The 19,719-nt window shown below is 42.9% G+C and overlaps 1 protein-coding gene across 2 annotated transcripts in view; it reads right to left on the reverse strand.

Moving 5' to 3' along the window:
* The window catches only part of dnajc12 (DnaJ (Hsp40) homolog, subfamily C, member 12), a 34,620-nt gene extending 16,625 nt beyond the window's left edge, over window positions 1-17,995 (reverse strand). Inside the window, exons 1-2 of one of the 2 annotated variants that reach the window (XM_043712269.1) lie at window positions 17,643-17,995; window positions 5,947-6,025 (exon numbers count right to left, since the gene is read on the reverse strand). In XM_043712269.1, the coding sequence (XP_043568204.1) occupies window positions 5,947-6,025; window positions 17,643-17,720 (157 nt within the window). In that variant the 5' untranslated portion in view covers window positions 17,721-17,995. Of the gene's footprint in view, window positions 1-5,946; window positions 6,278-17,642 lie in introns of those variants that run through there. The other variant, XM_043712268.1, reaches the window with a different exon arrangement.
* Window positions 17,996-19,719: the final 1,724 nt, after the last annotated feature.

The raw sequence follows: 19,719 nt of genomic DNA on the forward strand, positions 1-19,719 counted from the left end.
TGCCACTATTTAAGAAAGATGGTAAGGACAAGCCAGAGAACTATAGACCAGTGAGCCGGAGGTCAGTAGTGGGCAAGTTGTTGGAGGGAATCCTGAGGGACAGGGTGTACATGTATTTAGAAAGGCAAGGACTGATTAGGGATAGTCAACATGGCTTTGTGCGTGGGAAATCATGTCTCACAAACTTGATTGAGTTTTTTGAAGAAGTAACAAAGAGAATTTATGGAAGCAGAGCGGTGGACGTGATCTATATGGACTTCAGTAAGGCGTTTGACAAGATTGGAGGATTTAAGATATAGGGAGAGGTTGATAGGCTGGGGCTATTTTTCCTGGAGCGTTGGAGGCTAAGGGGTGACCTGATAGAGGCTTATAAAATCATGAAGGGCATGGATAGGATAAATAGACAAAGTCTCTTCCCTGGGGTGGGGGAGTCCAGAACCAGAGGGCATAGGTTTAGGGTGAGAGGGGAAAGATATAAAAGAGACTTGAGGGGCAACTTTTTCACACAGAGGGTGGTACATGTATGGAATGATCTGCCAGAGAAAGTGGTGGAGGCTGGTACAATTGCAACATTTAAAAGGCATCTGGATGGCTATATGAATAGGAAGGGTTTGGAGGGATGTGGGCTGGGTGCTGGCAGATGGGACTAGATTGGATGGGATATCTGGTTGGCATGGATGAGTTGGATCGAAGGGTCCATGCTGTACATCTCTATGAATGCTGTACATCTCTATGATTCTATGTTCAGGTTAGGTGGATTGACTATGCTAAATTGTTCCATAGTGTCCAGGGATGTGTCGACTAGGAAGATGAGGGGGTTAGATCTGGGTGAGATGCTCTTCAGAGGGTTAGTGCAGACTTGATGGGCAGATTGGCCTGCTTTCACACTGTAGGGATTCTATGATTTTAAATCTGTTACTCTTTTCCATCAGACAAATTGAAAATTTGGGAACAGTTGAAAATATCAAAACTGCTAGGCGAGAGACTTAAAGAATATGGAATCAGACTGAGTGCACAGAGTTAGGGTAAAGATGAGCTACGGTAGAGTTAATCGTGGTGAAACGGTGAGTGAAAAGGAACTGACTGGTCTACCTCTGTTCCTTCACTGTTGCTGGCTCAGTATCCTGGAACTCATTACAAAGCTCACTGAGGAAGTAGCTTCAAGTTCTTTGAAGAAAAGGTTCAGCATCTTATCAGGGAACTCAGCTCCAAAAAAAAAGATGCATTTTCACCAGAATCACCCTCAATCTAAGGGCAATTAAAGAAAATGGAAAGCGAGGAGCCATGCACCCCATTAATCTGCACCAAATTCAACCCTAGAGGTGAAAAGGCCAGTGTCCCACCCATTCCAAAACCTCCAAACATGCTGCACCATATTGAAGGCCAAAGGGATGGAAAATTAAAGAGGTCAAAAGATCGGAGGAAATAAGAGCAGAGCAGGCTGTTCGGCCCATCAAAATCAAGTGCTCAATGGAGCTTGAAGCTGCAAACTCTTGACTATGAGTCAAGAAATGCTGGCATTCAGCCAAAGTGACACCATCTGAACTATAACCTGGTGTCATGTGACTTCTAACCCTGAATAATGAGGTTTTGGGACAAGAATACAATCATCAGACTTTCAAAGCTTCATCGAAAATGGAAACCCGCTGTATACAGGTTACCCATAGCAACACATAGCTAATGTACTTTCCATCAGATGTTTGCAGAATAAACATACCCCATGTCATCCGCCCCCAAACGGTCTATTGCTGATGAGATTCTGTTTAGCTGCACTGCTTTTCTATCGTTTTCAAGGCCATTGTGAGACGGGGACAAAGAAATGTATCTATGAAAAATTGGGACCATTGTGTCCAGGTTTAATATAACTCAGTCTGGCAAACACCAGCATAAAACACAACACTTAGACTCCATGACTCATGCATCAGTGACGTGGCTGACATTACATTCATCTCATGACAATCAATCGGAGCGTATTATGCAAATATCTGATCAGGCCTCTCCTTTAAACTTGTGTCTTTGGCACAAGAACAAACGGGTATCTCTTGCTTAGACTTTTATTTTATATTGCTACACAGAATCTGCACTCGGAAGATTGCTGGATAGCTCACAACATGTTCCCCGAAAGATACTGCAATGAACAGTGGACATATTTAATGGTCAAAACAACTATTTTTATCGTCAGACGTGCCTTTTTCAAATGACCATCTGTAAATGTGCAATGTGGTACCTGGAGATACATTCAGCAGCAGTTAGCATTCAAAGGGAGATGGTGTCTGGCTTGACAGAGTTTCAAAAGGATCCCTTTGGGCAGCACAGTGGCTCAGTGGTTAGCACTGTAACCTCACAGCGCCAGGGACCCGGGTTCGATTCCAGCCTTGGCTGACTATCTGTGTGGAGTTTGCACATTCTCTCCGTGTCTGCGTGGGTTACCTCGGGGTGCTGTGGTTTGCTCCCACAATCCAAAGATGTACAGGTTAGGTGAATTGGCCATGCTCAATTGCCCATCATGTTAGGTGCATTAGAGGGTCAGTGTGGACTTGTTGGGCCGAAGGGCCTGTTTCCATACTGTAGGGAATCTAATCTAATCAAATAGTTTAGTGGCAATTTGCTTCTCATTCAGACCATATTGTTGTCCATCTACCTCAACTACCAACAAAACCATTAGCAAGAAAACAAGCGCACCGAGAGGGTAAGATTTCAGAAAAGAAAACTTTCTCCCTGTAATCCTGCTTAGTACACAGCTTTAGAATTCCAAAATACCAAATATCATAGTAATTCACCAGCAATATCAGGAAGTATTTGCATATAGAATCTTCTCTGCATTTGAAATTTCTCCCAAAGTTCTGGCCCCCATGTTAAGCAACCTACCTGTTTCATTCCAAAGGCATGTTCCAACATACCCTGATATAACATTACCCACTGGTATAAGTGTTCATATTGAGGAATGCCTTTAGCACCACCCACTATGATAGTGTCAGATGGATCTAGTGGGAGAAGACTTTAGGACTGCAAAAGACTAAGACCTATTTTTCAGAGCCTCCTCATGGTCTCTGAAATATCTCTATTACATTTTGGTAGGGCAAATCAGGGCAGGACGTGTTCACTTAATGGTAAGGTTCTGGGAAGTGTTGCTGAACAAGGAGACCTTGGAGAGCAGGTTCATAGTTCCTTGAAAGTAGACAGAGTAATGAGGAAGGCATTTGGTGTGCTTGCCTTTATTGGTCGGTGCTTAAAAATGTGTTGCTGGAAAAGTGCAGCAGGTCAGGCAAAATCAAAGGAACAGGAGAATCGACGTTTTGGGCATAAGCCCTTCTTCAGCCCGAAACATCGATTCTCCTGCTTTGATGCTGCCTGACCTGCTGCGCTTTTCCAGCAACACATTTTTAAGCTCTGATCTCCAGCATCTGCAGCCCTCACTTTCTCCCTTTATTGGTCGGTGGCACTGAGTATAGGAGCTGGGAAGTCATCTTGCAACTGTACACGATATTGGCTAGGCCACCTTTGGTAGACTGTATTCAATTCTGGTCTCCCTGCTTATAGGAAAGATGCTGGTAAAATATTTACATGGATGTTGCCAGGGTTGCAGGGTTTGGGCTATAGGGTGCGGCTGAATAGTCTGGGGCTATTGTTGCTGGAGCGTCAGAGATGGATGGGTGACCTTATAAAATCATGAGGGGCATGGATATGGTGAATAGTCAAGGTCTTTTTCCCAGGGTAAGGGAATACAAATCTAGATGGTATAGGTTTAAGATGAGAGAGGAAGGATTTAAAAGGGACCTGGGGGCAACCTTTTCAAGCAGAGGGTGGTTGTATAAGAATTGAAGTGCCAGAGGAAATGGTTGAGGCTGGTACAATTAGAACATTTAAAAGGCATCTGGATGGGTATATGAATAGGATGGGTTTAGAGGGATACGGACCAAATATTGGGAAATGGGACTAAATTAATTTAGGATATCTGGTCAGCACGGACAAGTTGAACTGAAGGATCTGTTTCTGTGTTGTACATCTCTGTGACTCTACAACTTGTACATTGTTACTATCATACAATAAATTGCATCGTGTTAAAGAACAAGAGACCTCTTCTCATTAAATCACCTGGTGGGTTCAATCTATCACACCACGTCAAATAGGCCCTACCAGGAAAGAGGATGGTGCCAATAAATCCACCGCATTGCACAGTGAGCACTGGTGAAGATTGATCTTATGTAAGATAAAGGTAAAGTCACCATGGTCCTACTGGACCAGAGGACAGCTCTCTCATTACAGAGACAGACAACTGGTGCTGAATAAACCTGGGATTCACTACACCTCAAGCAAGCGGATACATTGAGAAGGACAGTCCTTTATGGTGACCTCAGCCAGTGCAAGAATTGCACCCACACTGTTGGAAACACCCTGCACTACAAACCAGCCATCCTACCAACTGAGTAACCAAGCATCAAAGGAGGCATTAAGTGAAAGTCAATAATATTAGAAACAGGTGACAATATTAATAAAGAACAAAGAAAATTATAGCACAGGAACAGGTCCTTTGGCCCTCCAAGCATGCACCAATCCAGATTCTCTATCTAAACCTGTCACCTATTATCCAAGGATATGTATCCCTCTGTTCCCTGCCCATTCATGTACCTGTCCAGATACACCTTAAATGACACTATCATGCCCACTTCTACTACCTCCGCTGGCAATGCATTCCAGCCACTCACCACCCTCTGCATAAAGAACTTTCCACGCATATCTCCCTTAAACTTTTCCACTCTCCCACATTGATCTGCACATTGAAAACATGAGAGCATGAACGGTCAATCAGAAATGCAAATTACATTACCTATTGACCTAGTTAAAATGCTTCATGGACAGAAAAGGGTAAGAGAGAAAATAGGAGCATTCAGCCCTTTGAGGCTGCTCAGCCATCCTTTATTCCTGATGAAGGGCTTTTGCCCGAAACGTCGATTTTGCCTGTCCTCGGATGCTGCCTGAATTGCTGTGCTCTTCCAGCACCACTGATCCAGAATCTGGTTTCCAGCATCTGCAGTCATTGTTTTTACACCATTCTAGATCATGGCTGATCTTCCACCTCAAAGACTTTTCCCTCACTATCCCTCTGCTCCTTAATATCTTCAATATCTAGAAATCTATTGTCCTCTGTCCTGAATACAACTACTGAGCGTCCAAATGAAAGATAATCATTTAGGTCAGACGGGAGGATGAGATTTGAAAGCAAACCTCTCACCACTGAATCAAACTGTGAATTCAATCCTTCATCATGAACATAAATAAAGTCATAACGCTGCTGGGTCTGCCAACTCAGGCTGGAGGCATTCCTGGAGATTTGATCATGACCACATAATGTCCGAACACATGATGTCTTGTTACATTATATATGAACACATGATATCTACTGTATGTGCGTCATAAGAGGTAATTTTGCTGTATTGGCATGGTTACATCCTGGCTTTTTATTTTGTTCAAAGGTTTGGTTCAAGTGGCAAGGATCAGGAATGTATCTAGAAGAAATGCATAAACTGAGGGTGTGGAAGAGATGTAACCCAAGTGCGGGAGTAACCAATGATGGCAACGTGGAGAAATGAACGGTGGAGATATGGGCTGGTGAGGGCAGTAGAGGAAACCAACAATAGAGAGGGGGGAGACTCAGTCTCACTGAATGGATGCTGCTTCTCCTGGTCACGCTGAAAATATTCCTTTTCTCATCTAACTATTCGTCAGTCTCCCTCTATACATTTGTTAAATTCCCTCTCCCCCTTCTCCTCAGTTTCCTTCCCCGCTTTTACTCAGTCACCCTTTCCCCATGCTCGCTCTTCCAGACGTTATCAAGATTCAGGCTCAAGGGCAGATGAGGCCTTGTTAGATATCAGTCGGTGAATCGCTAATTTCAGTGCAGCATTGCCAATGCACAGCACGCAGTTTCTCAGAACACACACTTGCCTGCTTTCGGGTTGTGTGGATGCTTGTCAGGATGGCATGTCAGCGCCTTTGCTTTAAACTCTGCAACGATCTGCTCTGTCTGGCAAAATAAAAGTTCAATCAGTAAACAATGTGCAACACAAGAGATAAACCTTACATCACCAATACCACCTGAAAAGCAATTATTCATCCTATCTGGTGCAATGAATCAGCCACTCCTTTTGTGCATTCATTGCTTCCGTTGGGTCGGTTTATTTTGCGTTCAGGAAATTGGTAGCTTGCTTTGATGTAATACGTTCACCATGGTAACAACTGGCCTTAGGCTTTCTACATGCACAGCAGTCATTACTGCGAACTGCTCATTAAACACAATTGAGGTTTATAATTTTTCAGTTCGTAACTCTGACCTGTGAGCTAAATGTAATGATTCAGTAAGATGACGTAGAAGAGGAATGATCTTTAAATATTTGAGTTTGAGTGGATTTTCCAAATACAATGTGTATTTTCTGTGAGATTAGAGTTGTGTTATTCAAACTCAGGTGACAACCACACTCACACACGCACACACACACAGCCTGGAAACTTCCATTTCTTGTGCAACTCAGAGTCGAACAGCACAGAAACATACTTTTTGGTCCGACCAGTCCATGCCGACCAGAATCCCAAACTAAACTAGTCCCACCTGTCTGCTCCTGGCCCATATCCCTCCAAACATTTCCTATTGATGTATTTATCCAAATGTATTTTAAATGTTGTAACTGAACCCGCGTCCACCACATCCTCTGGAAGGTTATCCCACACACGAACCACTCTCTCCGTAAAAACTCTTAACTCTTTCTCATCTCACCTTAAAAATATGGCCCCTAGTTCTGAAATCTCCCACCCTAGGGAAAAGACACCTGCCATTCACCTTATGTATACCCCTCATGATTTTATAATCCTCTATAAGGTAGCCCCTCAACCTCCTACGCTCCATTGAAGAAAGTCCCAGCCTATCCAGTCTATTTTTATAATTCAATTTCCAGCAACATTCTGGGTAAATCTTTTCTGAAACCCCTCCAACTTAATAACATCCTCTTGATAATAGAGTAATCAGAACTACACAGTACTCCAGAAGAGGCTTCACTAATATTCTGTACAACGTCAACGTGACATCCCAACTCCAATATGCAGATCAATGAAGGCAAGTGTGCTAAATTCCTTCTTAACCATCCTCTATATGTGACGCAAACTTCAAAGAATTATGTACTTGAACCCCTAGGTCTCTCTGTTCTACAACATAATGCCAGTTTAAACTGTTATAATTGCTCAGGCTCCCGAATGTAACAAAAATGCCCTTATATTGAGCACCTGACATGTAGCCACAGTCTGTAGTCTGCACCCCCTAGACCTTCAGATTACTGTCCTTCCTCAACTTGTCCTTGTCAATCTGTCCCAGGTCTGTAATGTCACACTCTGCTTGCGATCTTGCACTGTCCTGGGAGATATTGCTCAAGCAGGGAACAGCTGGAGAAACTCTGCAGGTCTAGCAGTATCCGTGGAGAGAGAAACAGTGTTATGTCCAATATGACTCTTCTTCAGAATTTTGACATTTTCAATACCTGACAATGTTTTCACACCATCAGGGAAGATCTCTCCATTTGAGTCGATAAAGAGTATTGTACTCTAAGGTCAAATTTATTCAAGAAAACAATCAATCAATCAATATACAGTACATGCTGGCTAGGCCAGCAAATCTTGCCTCATTGCAAATTGTCCTGGAGAAGGTGGTGGTGAGTTGCCTTCTTGAACTTTGATTTTGTCAAATAGTTTGGGAGGCATGAATGACATGGGACATTGTGCAGGGAGTTTGGAATCGTAAGCAATCTGGAGGCAACCAACGGATTGAGGAGGGTTTCATAGAGGTGGTGAGGTGAGTGGATGTTTGGTAGCTGGGGTCATTGCATTACAGGCTCATCCCAGAGTCAGTTAGGGAGTGGAGGTTGCTTCCAGTCTCCTTCACTCTGAGGATGTCAGTGGCAAGGGAGCCAGGCCTTGTGATGGGAGCTAAAGGTGACTGATTTCCCCAAGTTTCAATGGTGGAGATGTTGACTCACTAGGGATTGGGAGTTGATAGGCAATCTGACAACATTCTGGAGGAATCCAACTGAATGCCAGTCAGCATCAATGTGGAGACTGATGTGCTTTTCATAGAATCACTACAGTGTGAAAGCTAGCCATTCAGCCCATCAAGTCTACACTGTGCCTCCAAACGGCATCCCACCCAGATCCACCCTATTTCCCATTTCCACTTAGCCTGCACATCCCTGGACATTATGGGCAATTCAGCATGGCTAATTCACCGAATCTGCACATCTTTGGACTGTGGGAGGAGGCCAGGGCACCCAGAGAAAACACACACAGACATGGGGAGAATGTGCAAACTCCATACAGACAGTGGCCCATGTCTGGGATCAAACCGAGGTCCCTGGCGCTGTGAGGCTGCAGTGCTAACCACTGAGCCACTGTGCCGCCATTTAGAATCAGTTTGCCAGAAAAAAAAAACAGGGAGATGAGCAACAGAAGCAACTGCAACATAAATCTGAGGAATATTTGGGTGAATAGCATGGAGGTGGAAAGAGACAGAGACATTCTTGTGGGAAACTATCAGGGGGTAAATGTGGATATATAGGAGTGGAGCAGAGGTATGGAGAATGGTGGAGAGGATTGTTGTAATCAACCATGTCAAAAGCTGTGTACAGGTAAAGAACATTGTAACAGGATACTGTGTCATGGTCACAATCACAAGGAAAGTGATTGTAATCTTGTGAAAAACTGGTCTAGACATGTGGCAGGTTAAAACCCTGACTCCAGGAGTTCAACAATGGAATTGTGTGAATAGAAAGGAAAAGTTCTGTACCTGACAAAAGGGAACCATTTCCAACATCAGCGAGTTTGGGGCCAGGAAGGGATGGTGGGTGATCAGTAATTTAGAGGGAACCAGGTCAAGTAAACACAAGGTAGATCTCATGGACAAAATGAGCTCAGAATGTGGATCTGAGAGGATAGGAGAGAACCTACAGGCTAGTTCAAGGCTAAGTCAGAGACAATGATGGGTGAAGCTTGGCCCAGTGAGTTAACCAGGACAGCAACATGGCTAAGGCTAGTCTCAGACCATTTCAAACTTAATGAAAGGCTCATGGGTTCTCTATACTTTCTTTCCAGGTGAAGGTGGAACATGCAGGAGGCAAGGGCTTACAAAGATAGTTGGGTAGAGAAAAGAAACAGGGAGGATCTTCACATTCCAGAGTGATCGTGGAGGAGACAGCAGAGTTTAGGCAGGATCTAACAGTGCTGGAAGAAGTAAAATGGATACAACACAATTCATAACTGAGCCATATAGTCCAAAAGGTTCTACGTTTGATTACCAAATGTGCCCTACAATTGGCCATAGCTCCCAGGATGGGGTACCTGAGAATGTTAGAGAGCATTCCTGCCCCTGCCCTGTTACTTGTTTGAAAGTGTGTACAGTACCTATCTGGTTAAGACAGGATAGGTTGGATTGGTTGCGAATTGCAATAGCTTCATCTTTCATTGGGCTCTGCCCAGGGAGAATGGCTGCTTACGTGGGGTATCAAAAGTCAACATTCTCAATTAAAACCTCAATCCAAAAGATCAGAAGAGAGATGGGCAGAATATGCAAGTCAGTCGCAATGAATCACAGAAAATAAGTACACAAGTACAGCAGGTAATAAGGAAGTCAAAAGTAATTTTGGTATTTATTGCTTAAAGAATACTGTATAAAAGTAGGGAAATGTTGCTGTAACTGCACTGGGCATTAGTGAGACCACACTTGGACTATTGTGTACAGTTTTAGTCTGCTTACCTGAGGAGGGATGTAGTTGTATTTAAGGCAGTTCAGAGGAGATTCACTAGATCGATTCCAGAAATGAGGGACTTGTCTTATGAAGTGAGATTCAGCAATTTAGACCCATACTGTCTGGAGTTGAGAATAATGAGAGGAAATCAAACTGAAGTATAAAAGAAGCTAAAGAGGATTGATAAGGTAGATGTTGAGAAGATGTGACCTCATGTGGAACAATCTAGAACAAGAGGTCAAAGTTTTAGGATAAAAGGTTTAAAACCAGAGATGAGGAGAAATAACTTCTCTCAAAAGGCTCATGAATCTGTGGAATTCACCAACTGAGAATGTGGTGGATGCCAGTATATTGAGTAAATTTAAGGAGGAGATAAACAGAAGAGTATGGACAGCAGGCAGGAAAGTGAAGTTAAGGCTGAGATGAGATCAGCCATGATCGTATTAAACAATGGGGCAGGCTCGAGGGGCTGAATTTTTCACTCCTGCTTTTAGTTATAGTGCGCTTATGTTTAGTGAGAAAGTCACCAAGTACATTGAATTTGGGTGACACGGTGGCTCAGTGGTTAGTACTGCTGCCTGACAGCACTACAGACCTCCAGGTTCAATTCCACCCTCGGGTGACTGTTTGTGTGGAGTATACATATTCTCCCTGTGTCTGTGCAGATTTCCTCCAGCTTCCTCCCACAGTCCAAAGCTGTGCAAGATAGGTGGATTGGCCATGTTAAATTACTCATAGTGTCCAGGGATGTGTAGGTTGGGTGTATTAACCATGGAAAATGTGGGGTTATTGGGACAGTGTATTGGTGGGGGGGGGGGGCGGGGTCTGGGTAGGATGCTCTTCAGTAGGTCAGTGTGGACTTGATGGGCCAAATAGTCTGCTTCCACACTGCAAGGATTCTATGGAACTGCATTTCATTGCATGCTTAAACTACTGTACTGAAATCTTACGAAAAAAACAGAAGTGATCATGTTCCTGAAATTGTATCTGCAATGGAATGACAGAGTCTAAAATACAGGGACAGGCCATTCAGCTGAGCTGTATATGTTCTACACATGTGCAAATCCCCAACCCTCACCATCTCACTCACCCACACAATCTACAATTCCTTTCTCCCTTATGTACTTTTCTAACTTCTCCTTTAACTTTTCCCTGTTCTTAACTATTCTTTGCTTAGTGATTATCACATTTTTACCATCCTTTGGGTGGAAATCTTGCTCTTCAATTAAATTTTGGATTTGTTAGTAGCAATCTTATTTTTATGTTTCCTAGTTTTGATCTTCTCCACAATTTCATTTACCTTATCAAACTCCTTCATAACCTCAACATACTAGGTCAGTCCTTAGCTATCTCTTCAACTGATATTACACTTGCAAATCAGTTTTTGACCCTCTCCAATATTTTTTATCTTTCATATAACTTGGTGCTAGAACTGTGCAGTGTGCTCCAAGAGTGATCTAACCAAGGCTGGAGATAACACTGCCTTTCAATGTTATCTCTCCAAAACTAATGTCCAGTTCCTTATTTCCTTTTCCTGGCCTTATTAATCAGTGGTGTTACTTATAGTGATTTGTTTACCTGTAGAGTCATACAATCATAGTCATTTCACAACATGGAAACAGACCCTTCAGTCCAATCAGTCCATGCCGAACATAATCCCAAACAAGATAGTTCCACCTGCTGCGTTGGCTCATATCCTACTAATCATTCAGTTCTGACGAAGAGTTATCTAGACTCGAAGTGTTAGCTTGTTCTCTCTCCATGGATGCTACCTGACCTGCTGCGATCTCCAGCATTTGGTGTTTTTAAGTACAGATTCCAGCACCTGCAGTAATTTGCTTCTTTCAAACATTTCTTATTCAGGTATTTATCCAACTGTCATATGAACATTGTAACTGTATGGAGGAGAAAGTGAGGACTGCAGATGCTGGAGATCAGAGCTGAAAATGTGTTGCTGGAAAAGCGCAGCAGGACAGGCAGCATCCAGGGAACAGGAGAATCGACGTTTCGGGCATAATCCCTTCTTCATTCCTGAAGAAGGGATTATGCCCGAAACGTCGATTCTCCTGTTCCCTGGATGCTGCCTGACCTGCTGCGCTTTTCCAGCAACACATTTTCTGCATTGTAACTGTATCCACAACCATCACTTCCTCTGGAAGTTCATTTCACACACTAACCATTTCCTGTGTAAAGAGGTTGCCCTTCATGTCCTTTTTAAATCTTTCTCCTCTAGATCTCCTATCTCCTGCACCCCATTTTACTTTTTTTAAAATCCCAACAGTACATGTCCTCCTTATTCTAATTCCCAAAATGCAATACCTCAAACCTATCCATTCTAAAGTTAATTTGCCACTGGCATATTCATTCTATAAGTTATTCATGGCCTCCTGTATTGTGTTGCAGTTTTCCTCAGCTGAAAAATGTGTTGCTGGAAAAGCACAGCAGGTCAGGCAGCATCCTAGGAGCAGGAGAATTGTCATTTCGAGCATAAGCCCTTCTTCAGGCTTAATATGTAATTTAATGTAATCTAATCTAATGTAAAAATCTTTCAACAGAGTGCCACCTGAAAATTTCAAAACTGAACTTCCAATTCCTGATCCCAAATTATTAAATTATAAACAACTGTGGTCCTTTTGGAACACAGTTTCCCATCCTTTACCAATCTAAATATCTTTAAAGCCTATTCTGTGTTTAGGTTACTTTTCTCCTGAATAAATAAAAGTAAAATCCTGCAGGTGCTGTAAATCTGAAAGAAACACAAAAAATACTGGAGAAACTCAGGTCTGGCCACATCAATGGAGAGAGAAACTCAGCCCCATGCTCTGACTTTAGTCTGAGTCTACTTGGCGGTCAAAGGACTGGTGATCTGGGCTACTAATAGAAATGAACTGAAATCTCATGAAGCCACATAGCTTTAGGTCAAACAGACGTCCTGCAGATATATTCTCCATGGACTGATAAACCAGCATTTGTGCATGATAGAGAAGCACTGGGGAGGATAAAAAAGGGCAAAAATATACTCTGAGGCGGTACTCTGATTGGCATCAGCATGAATGGTTTGGTAACACCACTTCTGACAAGGCTGGCTAAGTCTTGAAGCCAGACTAGGCCTGTGGCAGGTAGCGAGAGAACCAACACAAGAGAAAGACTCAAATGACTTCATCCCTGTAAATTTACACTTCCCTGATGCACAATAGTCAGTAATATAAAGTAAAATGGATCCAGCAGCTCAAAACTGAGCATCTGTGGGACTATCAACTACAGCAGCTGAACTGTATTTAACTATACTCTGTAATCTCATGGTTTAGCACACTTCACATTCTACGGTGTGAATGCTCATTATATATTAACATTATTATTTATAAACTTGGATATTAAAATTGAAAAATAATGTATAGCTTTCAGTTTGATTTCTAGATCTTAGCTATGTGTGTTAGGAAGGAAAAGACAAAGTTTTAAGACTCTTTTTAGAGCTTTGTGATGGTACAAGTTTATCTGGAAGCTTGTCAGAATAGGCATCTTTAAGTAATGTTTATGGCCATGAATTTGAACTTACAGTGAACACTTCAGTGCATTAGGAACGAAGGTAGAAAAGAACGCTGCTGTTTCTTCATGAAAGGGTCCAGTATCTCAAAAGGAACAGAATCATCCTGAAGGTCAGGGACTGTATGTAGGTTCAGTCAGTGTAAAAAGATGATACTGGCATAAAATAGTTAGGACTCGGGAAAAAGGAAACCTCAGAGGCAGGAAACTGTTGAAAGCCCAGGACATGGAAAACTATGCTCTGAGGGTCAGTGAGAAGAAACTCCTCAAACTGACTTTAGCCATGCCAACTGAAGAGGAAGTCTGAGGTGGAAACCTTTTACTGAAGTTTGAGTATCTATCTCGTTGGTGAGGATAAAAAGGTTAAATCTTTATTTCTGATATTCATAACAAGAGTGTTCAAATAGTTCTTGTATAATGTAAAACAGTTTGTGTTATCTTTCCTTTTTTTGTGTCATAAACGTTTATGCTCTTTTGTTCAAAGTGCATTGGCAGGTTCTTGTGAATATGTTCAGTGACTGACTGCCAAGGGAAATAAAAGCAGAAATAACACATACAGTCATACAGTCATAATCCTTATTCAACACAGGATTAACAGCAGAAGCAGCAAAATGTTAGACAGGGCTAAGCAATCTCAAAACCAATGGATCAGATCAAAGCTGTTGTCATGCTCATCCAGCTCCACAAATAACCCTATCCTCATAGATGGGGGAGCTCAACACATCAGTGCTAAAGGCTGTACATTTGTCTCCATTTTCAGCCAGAACTGCTGAGTGGATGCTTCATCCATCTCTGCCTCCATGTGACACCCCCACCATCAGAGATGCCAGTCTTCAGCCAATTCAATTCATTCCATGTAATATCAGCAAACAGTTGGAGGCATTGGAAACTGCAAAGGCAATGGGCCCCAACAACATTCTGGAAATAGTATTGAAGAATTCTGCTCCAGAACATGCCACATCCCAGCAAAACTGTTCCACTATAGCTACAACGAACGCTGGCATTTTTAAATTCATTTATGGGAGGAGGGTCAAAGAGTCATAGAGATGTGCAGCACCGAAACAGACCCTTCAGTCCAACTGACCAGATATCCTAAACTAATCTAGTTCCATTTGCCAGCACTTAGCGCATATCCCTCTTAACTCTTCCTATTCATATAACCTTCCAGGTGCCTTTTATATGTTCTAATTGTACCAGCTTCCACCACTTCCTATGGCAGCTCATTCCATACATGCACCACTCTCTGTGTGAAAAAGTTGTCTCTTAGGTCCCTTTTAAATTTTTCCCCTCTCACCCTAAACCTATGCTCTCTAGTTCTGGACTCCCCACCCCAGGAAAAAGACCCTGTCCATTTACCCTATGATTTTATAAACCCTCAGCCTCTGACACTCCAGGGAGGCTCACTCTGTAATTCATTGCTGGCTGGGCCAGAATTAATTGCCAATCCCTAACTGGCCAGAGGTCAGTTAAGAGTCAACCACATTGCTGCAAGTCTGGAGTCACATGCAGGCCAGATTAGGTCAGGATGGCAGTTTCCTTCCCTGAAGAGCATTAGTGAGCCAGATGGGTATTCTCCCCAGCACTCAACAATGGATTCACAGTCATTGTTCGGCTTTTTAATTCCAGATTTTTATTGAATTTAAATTCCATCATCTGCCTTGGCCGGATTTTAACCCAAGTTCCCAGAATATTACCTGGGTTTCTGGATTAATACCACTAGGCCATCACCTCCCCATCTACCTGACCACATGGAAAATTGTCCTGGTATGTCCTATGCACACAGAGCAGGACAAATCCAACCTAACAATTACTGCTCCATTAGTCAATTCTCAGTCAAAGTTCATTAATGCCCTTTAAGAAAGGAAATCTGCCATTCTTACAGTGACCCCAGCCCGAAAGCAACATGATTGATTTTTACCTGCCAGGCATGTTCAATAAATGCTGACCGAGCCACTGGTTCCCATATCTCATGACAAAACTCTGCACCTGATGAACAGCTGTGGTTCAGAAGCAGTTCTGCACTGCCTTCCCCAGGGCATTTAATGATGGGTAATAAATGCTGGCCTAGCCACAAATTATTAAAAATACACTGTTTTTTTGACTATTGGTCACTGGTGGACCAGTTTTAAATTTTGTATCCTTAAACCCCTCCATAGCCTCACTTCTTTTTATCTGTGTAACCTCTACCAGCCCTCTCCAAGATCTCTGCATTTCTTTATGTGCAGCCATATGCACATGCCCCCAGTTCCCCATAACTGGTGGATCTGCTATTAGCTGCTGAGACCCGAAACACTGGAATTCCCTCCTTAAATTTCTCTGCCTTTCGATTGCCTCTGCTTCTTTAAGATTCTCTTAAAAAAATCTACTTAACACAAAGTACGGTCAACTAGCCAATTGCCTCCTTCTTTGGTTTACTCTCAGATTCTATCTGACTACGCTGATGAGAAGTGCTTTGGTACATTCTATTACAGTAAAGGTGCTATATAAATGTAAATGTTGTTGGTCCTTTGGTTTAAATAATGCAAACCACAAATCTCACTCAATATGGTATTGTACAATTGCACAAGGAATCTCACTGACTCCTGACTTTGGAATATTGAAGGAGTCGCTCTATTTAATATTGAAGGGATAAAGGGTCACATGAGGACTTATTGTTAAAGGTTGAGCTTGGAGGTATGCATGTACTATCACACTGCAACCATATAAAATTCTTTCAGAATGCACATGAACTTTAAAAAGCATCAAAATCCTGTATTTGAAAACTGCAAATCAATCACCAACTATAACAATATCAGATGAAGTCAATGGCATTGAGAATCAGTGTCTTCTTGGCTCACTGGTTAGCACTGCATGGTCACATCACCAGGGACCCGGGTTCAATTCCACTCTCGGGTGACTATCTGCATGGAGTTTGCACATTCTCCCTGTGCTGAAAAATGTGTTGCTGGAAAAGCGCAGCAGGTCAGGCAGCATCCAAGGAGCAGGAGAATCGACATTTCGAGTATAAGCCCTTCTTCAGGAATAAGAAGGGCTTATGCCAGAAACGTTGATTTTCCTGCTCCTTGGATGCTGCCTGACCTGCTGCGCTTTTCCAGCAACATATTTTTCAGCTCTGATCTCCAGCATCTGCAGTCCTCACTTTCTCCTACATTCTCCCTGTGTCTGTGTGGGCTTCCTCCAGGCACTCTGGATTCCTCTTGTTGTCTAAATGGGAGGTTAGGTGGATTGGCCATATTAAATTGCCCTTAGTGTCCAGGGATGTGTACATTAGGTGGATTAACCTTGAGAAATGTAGGGTTACAGGGACAGAGTAGGGGGTTGGGTCTGAGTGTGATGCTCTTCAGAGGGTCAGTGTGGACTTGGTGGGCCCAATGGCCTGCTCCGCACTGTAGGAATTCTATGACTTCTATAAAATGTAGGGACCACAAACCCAACAACTACACGGAGTCCTAGCAAAACAAATGACCTCTGCATGGCCTGAATTTATTGAAACCATTTTGCACACATGTACCCCAGGGGAGATATAAAGGACTTACCATCTACAACTGCTTAGATGTCTATAATATTTCTCACGTGTACCACATCACTATGATTAATGCATTCACTAGTTATGTGTTTCCTGCAAAAAAATGTCTTCATCACTGCTGTGTAATTCACTCAATGATATGCACAGATTGCAGCATGAAGGCAAAACAAGGTCAGCACTAGCTCCAAACTGAGCAAAAGAAACAAAAATAATAGAGTTGCATAGCTGTTGCACATTCAACAAATCAGGGATAGCCCATGGCATTTTCAGACAGGAAGGTACCTCCAAATGTAAGAAATGTGGCAACCAAATTGTGTATAGCATGCTCCTGTGGATAGCAATGTGATAAGGTGCAGCTGAAGTATTATTTCCTGGCATCTTTAAGGACAAATATTGGCCATGACACCTTTCAAAAGATAACACCCTTTCAAACCTCCAAAATACAGCCAGGTACACTTACTATCACTGTCTCATCCAAATCACAAACACTGACTACAATGAAGACTATCTTCAGAAACACATGTTAAATATGGCACGTCACCCACAAACTTAGCAGGTAGATACACTGAACATTGAAAAGAAATGTAGATTGGTGTAAAACCAATCTGCTCAACAACAAACTAAAGACTAGTCAACGCAACACTAAAAACTGACCAATACCAAACCAGAAACCGATCAACACCAAGTTACAAGTTGACCCACACCAAACTACAACCTGGTTAGTGTTGATTCCAAAGCGTTGCTCTGAGTCAGTTTAATACTGAGATGAATGAAAGAACGGGATCTCTCACCGTGGACAGCTCGTCACAGCCCAGCAGTTGGTAATAATCCTCGGCATCCTGAGCGCTGCGGTTCAGTATGCCGTCCATCTGGAACGATGTTCCTCAGCCCAGCTCCGGTGTCTGGCTGCTCGACTAGCTCCTTATACACGGCGGAGAGTCCTGCCCAGCGGATATACCTCCCACTGGCTGTGTTTGCTGCTAATCTCACACATGCACACAGTGAGAGGCATGGCCAGCCTCCTGGGACATATAGTTTTGAACAGCCACAGGTGGACAGTCTCGGTTATTGCTCTCTGCAAGATTAGACAAACACACGTCTCACTTAAAACTATCACAAAATGGACAAGAAGGCGAGGAATTGAATTCCAAAACAATACCACATTGCATTGATATAGCGCTTTTAAAGGGACAATTTGTCCTTGCGCACTTTACAGTGTTCAGATAAAATGTGACGCTGAGCTGTAGCAGCAGGTATCAAGTGCAAACCAAAAGCTTGTTCAAAGAAATTGGTCTAAAGAGCACACTAGAGCTGATAGATATTGAGGCAAGAATGGCAGTAGCGCGGAAATCCCAGCAGGTTGCAGGTCAGAAGGTCATTCTAGAACAGTGATTTCCATCCAGCATTTGTCAGAGACCAGTTGACTGTGGTCCATATGGTCTAGATTAGAGTGGTGCTGGAAAAGCACAGCAGGTCAGGCAACATCCGAGGAGCAGGAAAATCGACGTTTCGGGCAAAAGCCCTTCATCAGGAATAGAGGCATGGTGCCTGCAGAGTGGAGAGATAAATAAGAGGGGTGTGGGTGTGGGGGTAGGGGTGTGAGGTGGGGGAGGGGGAAATGAGGAAACTGGTGAAGTCCACATTGATGCCCTGGGGTTGAAGTGTTCTGAGGTGGAAGATGAGGCGTTCTTCCTCCGGGCGTCAGGTGGCGAGTGAGTGAGCGGCAGTGGAGGAGGCCCAGGACCTGCATGTCCTTGGCTGAGTGGAAGGGGGGAGTTGAAATGTTGGACCACAGGGCGGTGTGGTTGATTGGTGTGAGTGTCCCGGAGATGTTCCCTAAAGTGCTCTGCTAGGAGGCGTCCAGTCTCCCCAATGTAGAGGAGACCACACAATGCTTCAACATTTAGATACCTTAGGTTATTTTTTGATTTCTTATTTTGTGTACGACACTTCAATTCTGTGGTTAGAGAAAATTGGCAGCATTTTGTGAATATGTCTTAGTGACAGGTCACTAAATATGATCTATCAAGTCAGGTTTCTTTCTGAAATTTGACATATTGGGATCATAAAGTGGTCCATTTCAACTTCTGGTCAATGGTAACCCAAGGATGCTGATACTTGGGATTCAGCAACAATAATTCCACTGAAGGTCAAGGGATGATGATCGGATTCCAGTAAATATGTGAGATCTATTTTTGTTGCACCTGCAATGTAATCAGTAACTGATAGTTAAAAAAAAATCTGCATGTTGAAACTTGTTACAATCTCCCAGGCAGGTGAGATTTGAACATAGACATTTTGACCCCTATGTACAGGCACTGCCACTGTGCTACAAGACTACTATCTGGTCTCTAGGTTACACTGACTATACTCATCTATTAATTTATATTAATGTTCCTTTGATTGTTAAAGCAAAAATTGTAAGCAGCAAAATCTTAACAATGGTGTATCTTTGGGCCTGTTTACTAAATTCAGTTATTTTGGTTTGTTGGTCTCCAAAGGGATCATACATAAGATAAACCATTTTCTGGAAACTCATCATAAGATATTGAATTTGATTCTTGCAATTCTGCAAAGAGCATCCCATCCAGAGCCACCCAATCCTTGCATTTCCTATGACCAATCCACCTAGTTTGCACATTCCTTGATGCTACAGGACAATTTGCAATGGCTAATCCACCTAAACTGCACATCTTTGGACAGTGGGAGGAAACAGGTGCACCCGGAGGAAAACCAAGCAGACACGGGGAGAACATGCATACTCCACGCAGACAGTCACCCAAGGGTGGCACTGCGAGGCAACTGAGCCATCGTGCTACCAAATATTCCATGGAGATGGAGTAAAACAGCTGCTTATTTTCACCAATA

The sequence above is a fragment of the Chiloscyllium plagiosum genome, chromosome 22, assembly GCF_004010195.1.
Source record: "Chiloscyllium plagiosum isolate BGI_BamShark_2017 chromosome 22, ASM401019v2, whole genome shotgun sequence".
Taxonomy (NCBI): Eukaryota; Metazoa; Chordata; class Chondrichthyes; order Orectolobiformes; family Hemiscylliidae; genus Chiloscyllium; species Chiloscyllium plagiosum.